The 13144-nt window shown below is 26.7% G+C and overlaps 1 protein-coding gene across 1 annotated transcript; it reads left to right on the top strand.

Annotated features, from left to right (window-relative positions):
* The first annotated feature begins 3757 nt into the window (after positions 1-3757).
* Positions 3758-12705, top strand: LOC113558387. The gene is made up of 8 exons (XM_026963840.1): positions 3758-3768; positions 4372-4502; positions 8872-9007; positions 9069-9118; positions 9182-9390; positions 9868-10081; positions 10159-10372; positions 12606-12705. Exons 1-8 carry the CDS (start codon positions 3758-3760, stop codon positions 12703-12705), a joined length of 1065 nt encoding a protein of 354 aa, XP_026819641.1.
* The last annotated feature ends 439 nt before the right edge of the window (positions 12706-13144 follow it).

Genomic DNA, 13144 nt, shown 5'->3' with positions numbered 1-13144 from the left:
TATTATTTACCATATTTCGATGCTAATGAAAATAGTAATGCCGAATGTGTATTTGAATATTTCATAAATATATTTATTTGAATCAGTATTTAAAATTACCATCTATTAATTACATTCACGGTCATAGGAGAGGGTACCTATAATACCCTACAGGCATTAAAAAATTCAACTAAAAATCAAGTATATTGTAGTAAGTATCTTAGTTATATAAGTATTTCATCAGTTCATCACCTAAAAAGTTGTAGGTACAGTGTATGATTATATTTAAACAGCCATAAACTATGTAATGTATTGGCAAAAAAAAGTATAAAACACACAACCGAACTTTATCATATTGTAAACTAAAATTGTATTAATGTGAATTTTGATTCGTGTTCGTTTTTAATATATTAATAAGTCAGTGTTAGAATGAATATAATTATTTTAATGGTAGCCACTATATAAAAATTATGTGTGTCTTTTATGTTATTTGTATACATTTATACACCGTAGACTTAATGCTGGCGTAGAATAATGCCGTCACGATAAATACTTTACGAACTACGATTATAAAGTAAAACTATTATTTATTGTATTTTATTACGAATTATATAATTATAATATAATATGTTTGTAACACGTATAGTAAAGTTTAAAAAAAATTATAATAAATTTAAATATTACTGTATTGTAATATAAGGTCGGTTATGAAAAGGTTTCGGAACTTATATAGGTCTAAAAACACTCAACTATGTGTTATAAATTAAAAAAGCACTTAACAATAATATTAACAATACGGATTTATTAGATATAAAACATATTTTGTTATTATTATTGGACATGTTAATATCATTATTATACATTTATAAATCAAGTTTCTTAAAAATTGGTTTTTAAATTTTTTGAAAGATAATCGGGACGCATCTAACCCACTAACAACTCTTATCCGGCACTCCCGAGGACAATGATAAATGTATTTAAAAATATTTATACCACAAATCATCGTTTTCGCACGCATAACTTATCATGTATGACGAATATACCAGGTATTCTCGCCTGTCTCGAATTTAATATACATTTTACAATTAAAAATTATATGGACTTAAATACAATTATACAATTGTATAATTTTGACTATAACTAAAAAGCATTCAATTTTTTATATGACCATCGAACACTCCTGCTCTGCTTGTTGCCATGTTTTGAAATGGTAAAGACTGTATGATATTATCTAAAAGTTCGTATTTTTCGTTCAAGTACCATTTCTACGAACGTTTTTTTCACAGATCTCATAAGTATTAAAGTATGGTATGCAAAGTGGTGAAGTAAAGGGATACCTTAGAAAATGTTGATTTACAAACTACTTCACTTACCTGTGCTTAAAATACTTATCTCATAAATTACACTTAAAAATTTCAGTTTTTATATATCGAAATAGTTCGAAAAATATTCTGATAAAATTAAAAATGAATGTTTTAAATGCATTCAAAAAAAAAACACACTTCCCTATCTTATGCTTTAAAATATAATATTCAATTTATTATGACCAATGTGATAAACATACAAATATTTTTTAATTTATTAGATCAAAAGGTTTAATTGATTTCAATGATAAACGGTCTATAATTATAAATTTATAAATATAAAAGGTTACAAGCGCCTATAAAGCAATACCGATATCAATTAAATATAATGATAAAAGTTTATAGGTATAGGTAGTGTAATTAACGATGGTGACTTAAATTGCAAAAATCAGTACCAGGATCCTATATTCATTGGGATATTGATCTTGCCGATCAGTTGGTCAACCATCTCGGTGCCGCCTGTAGCTTACAAAGACTTTAATGCATTGTCCTTTGTGAACAGAACGATTGCGGTTTGTTTAAATCACTATAATACCTCCCGAATATCGTTTGCGAATGGATTGTAGTGGTCAATCGGTCAGTCTATATACTGGTTAATATAGGTACGGTTATTTAGGAGGGCGACTTAAAACGCTATATTCGGTACCAGGATCACATCCATAAGATATGTATTATTTAATAGCAAAACGATCATCCCGGTGTTGTCTGTATAGTGTAGTGTCCAACACTTCAACGATGTTATGATCATAAAACAAGTGATTAACTGATTTAAATAAACATTTTATTATCATATAGTTAAATATTAATATAATTGCAGGATAACAAATTCAAATATACATTAGGAAAATACAATGGTAATTTTTTTGTTTTTAATTGTAACAGTACAGATAATTTGTAAAGATTATATAACGCAGCTAAGTAAATTGATACTTTAATAAATTGACCTTAATACAATTAATAATGCATTTTGATTTTTGAGGACACCAGTGAAAAACTTAGTAATACATGCAAACAGTGAATATTTGTTTTGAAATACAAAATAATCAATTCGAAAATATGCAAATATAATAAACACCTAAAAAATGCACACTATACGGGATACTTTATATTTGCATAAAACATTCTTCTTATTGTCGTGTGGCACTGCATCATCATTGTGAAGTACAGGCGGTACTTGAACGAACAATCGTTAGCAAGGTACACCTTACGAATGTGATCCTGGTACTAAAATTGCCATTAAATCATCCTCCTAAAAACTGCACCTAATCTGCTAGTATAATCAGACAGAATAAACACTACACAATTTGTCCATAACGGTCGATGGTAAGAACATCATCTGTAATTGTGTGTTGGATTTTAACGATTATTCAGTTTTTAAGTAAATATGTGCATTTTTAATTTACGCTATATTATATACAAATAACTTGATAAAGGTTTAAACTGTCTTTAAAACACTAACATACAAATACAGATGATGATTAACCATCAAGTTTCATAATAGGTCGATCCAGTGGCGTAGCCAGGGGGAGGGTTTGGGTTTTGAAACCCCCTTCCCTCTACGGCCGTATTTTTATCAAATATAATGTTTATAATAAAGAAATACAATTATTTATTCGTGGTGAAATGTATTCTGTTATGCCGTATTCACGTTATCGACTGCACTGGTGATAATAATCATTATCATTCAATCATTTTATTATTTTAACACGGTTGTAGATTTATTTTATTTTATTACTAAACCCCCCCTAAAAAAATCCTGGCTACACCACTGGTTGATCACTAATTTTAAAAACTGATGGAGCTAAATTAATTTAATCTCGACTTCAAGAGTACAATAGTCAATAATACACGTTATATACCGGATTAAAAATAAAATAGTACAAAAAAGCATTTATACAAAAAATCGTTGACACATGTATCATATGTCCTAACCCAAGAAATATGTAAAAATATGCAAAATAAGATTTGGTATTTGAACTATAAGTAAGTCAAAACAAATTTTGGCCGAATCTATTTTATTATACGGAGCAGCGAAAAAACATAAAAATGCATTAAATTCACAGCCTTGGTCATTATTATAATAAAAACAACAGCATTGCATATTTTAATCTCAGTTTTACTTTTCTGATATCGGAATATCTATCGCACTAGTTTTCATACGTCATGTTTTTTGCACACATATTGGCAACTAATCTTAATAACATTTTAATATTCGATTTTGAATATCATAAAATATCTCATCGTCAATATTTTTATTACGTATATCCGAAAAGTAGACATGCAATAAGACGTAGTATTAGTGTATGTTTCGGGGTTTAATCTGTGTTTGTTTTTAATTTTTATTATACCTACCATATTACTTTATTATATTAGTAGAATTTTTAATACGTGTAACGTCATGAGACATAAATGTAATGAATGAACGGTAATTTAATAGCATTTGAAATACCTAATTCAAAAACTATTATGAAATATTCAAGTACATACGTATTATACAATTTTTCATTAGTATCGAAGCATGATAAATCATAGACAATAATATTTTTAAAGTTCTAATGTACTAACTAGTATCGGTTTTGTATTTTTTCATGTTTTTATGGTTTTGTGTTAAGGAGCCGCTAAAATATAAGTATGTTTTAATTTAAAATAATTTCGATTATTTTTAACCATTAATAATTTATTCAAAATTTTAAATATTAAAAATCTATCCGGTCAATGCACAGGAAGGAAATACTCTTCTTTATAAAATATATTATAGGTGCTTTTGCCCTAAACTGAACCAGAGAGTCGTAATCATGGAAATACGGAGTATCTTTATTCCTATACTATGTGGGAGATAGACAGAGAAAACAAATGTTGGTGTAGCGGCCCCTTTATGCATTTTGTTTACATCCGGTTCATGGTTCGTCCCCGTAGACCGTGCCCACTTCCAAAACCACAGATAGTTGTAATCATCTCCGCTGGCCGTTTCGAGCGCGCATGCGCTCGACGTCCCTTCCCGTATTACGAATTCCCAACATTCCTGCAGAGCAGACAGTTTCCATCCAGCACCGCGCTCTGCGACTTGTGTTTCGTTTTCACCAGTCAGTCGTTTTTGTGTCATACTCTTTGACATTTGTACTTCATTTTTGTCCATCGCCGAAGTTTTCATCGTTAAAGGTATGTTATTCGTTTTATTTATATATTTTAAGAGGATATCGGCGTACTATTATAAAGAACTCATTCGTATGATTTTCTGGAAATATTGGCGTAATATTATTTATTAGAATACTATTGAGGATAATATTTTTGAAGGTTTGACCTGATCTGTTAATATTTTAATATTATTGAACCCATTTAAAACGTTGTTTTTAATTTATTATGATTATTATTTGAGACAATATTTAGACAAATCTATGTATTAACCTTTTCATAAATATTATTATTTCCTTTTGAATATTAATGCTCCAATATGGTGTTGTATTACTTTTCTTTAAGCGCGGTACTTATTATATTTCTGTCGTACCGTAAACTATAAAGGACATTGCTATTTGCTAGAAAGCCATAAAATAATTCATAATATTATATTTATTCACTTATCATCTTAGCGAAATTTTTGACAATGCTGACAAAAAATTGTTGTATTATATAAAATTTTGAAAATATACCTGAATTATCGTATGACTCAATCCACTTTTCTAATTAATGCCAGATTTGAATTTGGGGTTATAGGCATTTTAAACTATTTAAAAATTATTTGGTAAATTAAAAAATAATTTGTTGACAAAAAACACATCCCCGCGGACCATTCCCACCATGGCTAAATATTTAGCCATGGTAACCCCCACTTCCAAAACCACAGAGAGTTGCAATTGTCTACGCTGCTCGTGTCGAGCGCGGCATACGCTCAATGGCCCTTCCCATATTACGAATTCCTGGTACTCCTGCAGAGTTCAGACAGGTTTCAGCCAGCACTGTGCTCTGCGACTAGCGATTCGTCTTCACCGCTACTGATCAGTTGACGGTCGTCAGTCACTCGTCTCTTTTACGTCTATCGTTTGATATATGTGTCGCATATCTATTTTATAACAAATCGCTGTATAATTTTCCGCGTTTTTATCGTGCGATCATTCTCTTAATTTGGGTCTTTTCCTTTCCGACTTACGCGCCGCCGACACGACCATAGATGTGAATAGTCTGTCCCGGCGCATCCCCAACAGCTCCTGTCCATTGTCAAAGGTTTTACGAACAGGTAAATTCCTAAACGCTCCCATCAAAAAAAATGTATAAACAGTAAAATTCCCAAACTGCTAACAGTAATACCGGTATACTAATTTGAGCTTTTCTAAGTCTCTGGTATAAGTAAACAAATTTTATGAAGAAAAAAAACAGGAGCTCATTGTGTAAATAATCAACGAGTTTTCATTGAACAAAATAACACGCATTGAGTTTATAAAAAAATTGTGCCAAAAAAATGTACCATATAATATTATACCAACTTTAGTTTGAAATAAGTTTTTTAAGACTTGAAATTAGTTTTTATTGGCATTCTTCTGATTTGTGTTCAAATATAAAAATATCATTAAACAACTTAGGTACTTATAACATTATATATTTATATAAATATAAAAACATTATACAAATATATTATTATATTGAAAAAAATTAATGAATTATTTTATAACAAGATTAAAATAAAATATTAATAGAATATAAAATGCTTTCTTTTAAAAATATTTATAAAAATATTAAAAATTGCGAGACTTAACGGTTTACAATATGTTAACTGGTTGGACTGTATTAACAATTTTCTTAAAACTAAAAGCGTGGGGGTAACGTAACCAAAGCAGCTGTTCAGGAACTGGGAACATACACTTGCAAATGTCATATATTGTGTCTGATGCTGCTGTACTTCTATTAGCTAAATTCCAAAAGTTTGTTAATTTATTAAAGTTGACTTAGAAATTTTGTTGTAATCATTATTAGAAATTTTAGAAATATCACTGGCTGCAATCAAGTATGAAGTATGTGCACAACATAGCATATGCTGAGGTTAAAAAATTGCCATTGTTGGCTAGGTTTGATTCCAAAGTTAACAAATTATTCAAATTAACTCTTTCTGAATCCAAGTCGGAGCAGTCAGATTCACTATCAAAACTCTCTGAACTATTTTCATCAAAATTCCCCTCATCACTTGTACTTGCTTCTTCATGAAGTGGAATAGAAGAGAATACTCTGAATGCTTTACCAAAGTTAGAAGCATTATCTGTGACAATATGTGTTATTTTTGATAGATCAATTTGTAAGTTATTGTAATGTCTATTATAACCTCAGTAATATTTTGATAGTCATGGCTTCCTTTTGTGCGTATACAACCAATGATAAATGATTGGCAAAAATATGTTTATTCGTCTATGAAGTGACAAGTCATTCCTACAAATAAATTATAATTAATTATAAAATAATCAATATTAATAGTGTGCATAAAAATAGTGTATACCCATGTAACTTCGATTATTGGCACTCCATAGATGCACAAATATAGTCATGTTTTGCAACTAAATTGGTTAGCATTGAAACGTATAGTTCATATTTTAAATCCAATTGTTTTGATAACTGTTTTCTGCTTGGAACTATATCATCATTTGACCCATTAAGTCCTAAAATTAACCTTTCGAAACTTTTTTTTCACAAGTTCTTATTGGACGCATTTCATTTACAATATACTCAAACACTAAATCCTTCACCTAAAAATAATAAAATAACAAAAATTAACACACTAAAAAAGTGTTATCTAACACTTAAATGGTATACATATTGGAGGTATTCTGTAAAAAGAACATAATCTTCATAATGATGTTTTAGCAAATAAAACTATAAAAAAAAAATCTATTTTTCAAATACAGTGTAAAAATCAGGAAGTATATTAGTTAATAATACATAATACCATAACTTTAGATAAAAATTAAATAATAAAAAAATTGTTTTTCTTATTAAAATAAAGGCAATTTTAAATGTTTATAATAAATAATAATAAAATAATATTTCAATAAACGAAGAAGTGAATAAAAAAGATAATAGTAATTATATTATTTGTTAAATAACTAAAAATAAAGGTTATTTGTTTATATATTATACGTGGAGGAATATAATTTATTATTGATAGTTTTAACTTGAGTTATAAGTAGGTTACATATATAAAATTATTACTTATTTAATATTTTATAATTATTCCAGTACCTAATATATTATAAAACATGTAACAAAAAACAATTGATAGGCAGATATTGTATTATTTTAAATTTTAAAGAAGTCTATTTGTAAACATAATTTTATTAGTTAATTTGTTGTTTCTATTCATCATTCAGCTAGAACAATAAAAACTATATCAAAATAATAAATAAAATATATATAATATATTTTAAAGTAATTAAAAAGACCAGTATGAATATTGATTTAATAATTATAATATGACATAGAAAAATATGTATTAAAATGTATCTTTCAAAACATATTAGGTAACTAGTAAAGATAACATAATATAATCATAAATTAGATAAAACTAAATTTTTTTTTTGTATTCTGTATTCTATGATATAGTGCCTGCTAAGTATTAAACTACCAAGGCTAGGCGAGTTAACGATTATTTTTAACTCGTTAAGTTAAGTTATTTTAAAATAATAAAGTCAAGTTAAGTTAAAAGTTACTCATATTTGTTTTTGTCAATTTGTTAAGTTAAACACTAACTTTGAAAGAAAAGTAACTTAACTTAGTTTTAAGTTAAAATTTTCTAATTTGCAAAATAAAAAATTCCTGACACATAACAATGTTTATTATATAGTTTTTCTTTATGCTCATGAAAATTGCTGGTGAAATTTAAAATGATACATCAAAGTATTAACTAGCTATCAAAAAACCTACTTTTTTTAAAAACCTCATTCAAAAATTTACAGTTTTCTTTAGACGAAAATTAACTTAATTTAGATGTTTTTGAATAAAATTAAATTGAAGTTAACATGTTAATCTTAAAAAAAATAATTTATTAAGTTAAAAGTTAATTTGAAAAAAAGGAACAAGTTAATTAACTTAACGTTTTAACTTGTAATTCGTTTATGCCCAGCCTTGTAAACTACAGTAGAAATAACCACAAATTGCTATTGGTTTGATACTGTTGATTATTTTATGACAAATAAATTAGAAAAAATCTGAATTAGTAATTACCATGTCTTTATTAATTTTTTTGGACATACATCAACAATTTTGGTTTGAATAAAATTTAAACTTTTCTTACTTCTGGCTATTTCAACTTTTGGAATTAATAATGGATGTTGAAGCTATAAACAAGTAATTTTAGGAACATTAATTAATAATTATACGTAGGTAATTGTTATAATTATAGGTGGGAACTAGGTAGGTACCTAAATCATAAATATAACATATTATGATACATTTTGACGTTTTGTTCTTAATATTTAGATATTCCTTGTAAATTGTGATATATTATTATTTATTATTGTTGTATTATAGTGCTCTATATGTATGTTTATAGCGGAATCTTCTTCTTCTAATGAAATCAGCTTTCCTATGGCGGCAAGGAGAGAAACTACTCCAATGACATCTTCACCGAGTAGTAGTGCATCTGGACCTAGTCAAATAAATCAAGTTCTTCCTAATACAGCAAAGAAGTATGATATATTTTTTTATTTACCTATTTTTGTTTTAGCTAATAAATTATATTAATTTAAGGTCGCCGGAAACTAATAAAACAGCAACCCAAGATAAGTGGATCTTACAAAGTAATTATATTTTTTTTTCTACATATACACGTTATTAAATAATTTTTGAAAAATTGCTTCCAGATAATTATACTTGGGAGACCATAGAAGGTACTCCTAATAGTTTGTTAGTAGAAACAACAAAACAATTAAAAGAAGCTGAAAATTCAGTTATATCACTTCGTCAACAGCTGCATATTAATGACAATAATTTCTCTTGTATGCGAGATCAAATAGAACAATGCATAGAAAATAATCTACAATGTAATATATGTTACGAAATGTTCATCGAGGTAATATGGCTAAATAAAATAGTCAATAATTAACTAAATTTTATATTTTTATTACTTATGTCTTAAACTTTTTTAATCGAAATATTTAAATCACTTATTTTTAAATTTGTTATTATTTATTTAAGTAATTGTTATCAATACCGGTGAGGAGGACAGGGAGCTCCTTATCTGTTATTTTTTGGTATATGGGTAATTAAACTATTATCAAATTTTAAATTTTAAGGTAAGATCATCATTCACAGCCCTAATAAGCTATTTACATTTTATAAATTTAAAAATCGTATGTGGCTGGATAATATTAATACCTTTAAATTTAATAATATTTCACCCTGATATTACAAATAATAGTCAAATCTATACATGTAATTTTATAAAATTCATTAAAATATTGTCATCGCATATAAATTAGGCATTTTTATTTGTCTATCAATTGCAATTGTTATTCATTATTAATAGCAAAATAATGTTTTTTTGCAGCCAACTGTACTAAATTGCTCTCATACATTTTGTCTTGAATGCATAGAGTCATGGACTCGAGAAGCTAATCACTGCCCAACATGTCGAGCTATCGTTATAAATAAATCACACTGTCGAACTTTAGATACCTATTTGGACAAAATATCTGAATATTTATCATCTGAAATAAAAACGAGGCGGGAATCTTTAAAAGTTGAACGTAATAATAATAAAGGTAATAAATTGTATTTTTAATATAGTATATTATTAAGCAATATTTGTTGATGATTTCATAATAATTAATATTAATAGTGGAGGTTAATAGAAACCCGAGAAATAATGCGAGAATAAACCATAGACACCAAGTCTTTACTCTAGTATTAGGTGCAGAATTTTGGAATGAACTAAATCAAGTTGCTGCTGAACGGGGTATTACCCCGGAAGAAGCATTATTGGATCCAATACTTATGGGCGATGCAATTAGTAGACATAGAAATAGTAGATGGCTTGCTAGCCACTTGAACAGGTAATACCATGTACTATTTTAAGTTAATTAGATTAAAACTAGCTATGCTTAGCTTTTGAATAAGTAGTTATTTTGGTATATCTAGTTATGCACAAATTACTAAGATACTCTAAAATCTTAATTTCACCTAACATTTACTTATCCCAGCTTGTTTTTAAATATTCTTGTTTTTTTAATATAACCATCAAATATTGTAAATATTTTTAATTATAGTATTTCATTTTGTGTTAGTTTTTATTTGAATTTTTTGTAACAAATGCATATGTCCCTATAGATTTTATATAATAATTTTTATTTTTTATATTGTCTCGCTCAAACACATTATAAGAAACTCGCCCAAACACTTTACTTTTATTATGCGAGTAAAAATGTAATTCGTCCTTACACAGACCGCCTCTTTAGTGTAGACTGGAGTCTGGATGCCCAAGACCCAACAGCTACAACTCACCCACCCTAATTATGAAGGGCTGCTTGAGAACCTTTTTAGACACATAATAGCCGCTATTGCAGAGCCTTGTTTGTAGTGCCTAGTAGATTATTTATTATTTAAACAAACGGAAAAATGTTTTTTTTTTAATACTGGCTCACATTATTTTTTGTCTAGTATACTTTTTTTTAGTTATTATCATTATTATAAATCATGGATTAATAATCTTATTATGTAAGGTAATTATATTATTGAAATTAATTTGTAAAATTATTTTATTTATTTTCTAATTATGATACCTAATAGATTTGTACACCTATTCATAAGTAAAAAAAAACTGTTTTGTTAAAAAAATCTCAAACTGTTATGTTATTTTATACAACACGACACTTACATTAACAAGCACAATTAACTTTCAACGGTGAAGACTTATTATAGGTATGAACTTTGATCAATATAGTAACATTTAATAAGCTTCATTTATAAATTATTTTAAATTAAAGATAACCTTAATAATACTAAGTATAAAAAAATATTTGGTCGTCTTTATTAAATCTTTGAATAAAAAAAAAACAACAATTCGGTTACAACCTTTATATTCCTTTAAATATTTATTATTACATAATTTTTTCTTGTTCATGGGTTTTTATATTAAAATATATTGATATTTAAGAATAAAAAAGAAAATTAATTTTTTAATCAGTTATAAATAATGATATCTCATAAATCGGTTGAACATAATATTTTAGTAGAATCACTTTCAAATATCAAAATAATAATTTAAAAAAATTGTTGATTTCCTATATATTATTATGATTTTTATAAATGTTTTAAACTTTTTCCTGTTGAATGACTGACATGGAAATCGAATACCAATTGAGTTAATGTAAATGATATCATGGTATGATATATTTTACAAACTACTATTAAAATCAAACATTACTAAAGTAACATAATCAATTACGTGCCTAGACTTAATAACTAGTTTTTAAACAATGTTTATTTTTATTTTTCTGTTTTTTATGCAATTTGTTATTTTTGTGTAATTGCAACTTAATTATTAATAATTTTTTTTTGTTTAGTATCTGTTTTGTACCTGTTGTATTGCCGAAATTATTATTATTATTATCTTTTATCGTTTTTTGACGCTATTTAATCATTAAATTAAGTTTTTACTTTAATAGAAAAATATTTTTTCTCAATTTGATTTTCAACATATGTTTTAAAAACGTTGTTCTCTTAATTATTTACAAGAAAATTATCATTGATTTATAAAAAATTTTTACATAGATTTGCTTAGTTGTTATTTTTATACATATTTTTTGAGATGATAGAAATTAATCAATTTTTTGTAACTTTTTATTGTTTTTATTATTTTTTGTTAGTATTTTTAGAGATACACATTAACAACCGATTTTAAAACTATTTTATTGTAAATGTCCTTTATTTTAAATATTATACAGATAATAATACACAAACATAATGTGTACATATATAATTTTAATATAAAATCACTTGTAATAATTAAATTTATCATGTTTAATAGACCATGCGGCAAGTTACCAAAATACTTCGTGCTATGCCTATACTGTAGAACTTAATATTAAATGACAAGGTAACTCTAAGAAAATGGTAACACAGTATAGATGTTGGTAAAAAACAAAATATAATATAAAATGTTTTAATGCAATAATCAAAGAGTTAAGTCTTCTAGAATGTTATCTATTATTTCATTACAAAAAACCTATGCTTTAATGTCGTTATGTTTATGTAATGAATAATGATGTGTATTATAAATATGTTTAGGCACAATCAAGCAATTGCCATCACTTGCACAGTTGCACTGGATAAACTAAAACATATTGTATTATTGTCCTATCCATTTACTTCTATGCAAATATTATAAAATATTCGTTCCGTTTAGAATTTGGACCTACGGATTATATTATTAAATTGATTAAATTGACGCCTTTATAAAAGAAAATAGCCAACAGAGAATGCACATAACTAAAACTTCATATTATATTGGCATGTATCTAATATTCTATCATAATGCTACAAAATATAAACACACCGGTGTTTATAAAAATAGTCTAGCAAACTTGAAAAATTTAAATTGGTCAATTAAAAAAAATCATTATTTAAAGCATTAGTGCTTCTCGTTGGTAATGATGTTACGGAGAAAGTAACAAGGGTTAAATCAACTTAAAAATTACACAATAATGAATAAAATAATAATTACATTAGAATTCGTGAGTTCGGGATGTTTAGTAAAAAAATATTTTAGTTGAAATCATATAGCATAATTAAGGGAACAAATTGTAATATGCAGCAGAAAACATTCG

Source organism: Rhopalosiphum maidis, chromosome 3, assembly GCF_003676215.2.
Source record: "Rhopalosiphum maidis isolate BTI-1 chromosome 3, ASM367621v3, whole genome shotgun sequence".
NCBI classification, from domain to species: domain Eukaryota; kingdom Metazoa; phylum Arthropoda; class Insecta; order Hemiptera; family Aphididae; genus Rhopalosiphum; species Rhopalosiphum maidis.
The sequence above is the reverse complement of the archived record's forward strand: the minus strand, read 5'-3'. Positions and strand labels throughout refer to the sequence as shown.

What these genes read in the sequence shown, in the direction of transcription:
- LOC113558387 (XM_026963840.1), top strand. An exon ending in TGAACGTAATAATAATAAAG is followed by an intron (nt 10,082 to 10,158) that starts GTAATAAATTGT and finishes TAATATTAATAG; the next exon opens with TGGAGGTTAATAGAAACCCG. An exon ending in CTTGCTAGCCACTTGAACAG is followed by an intron (nt 10,373 to 12,605) that starts GTAATACCATGT and finishes AAATATGTTTAG; the next exon opens with GCACAATCAAGCAATTGCCA.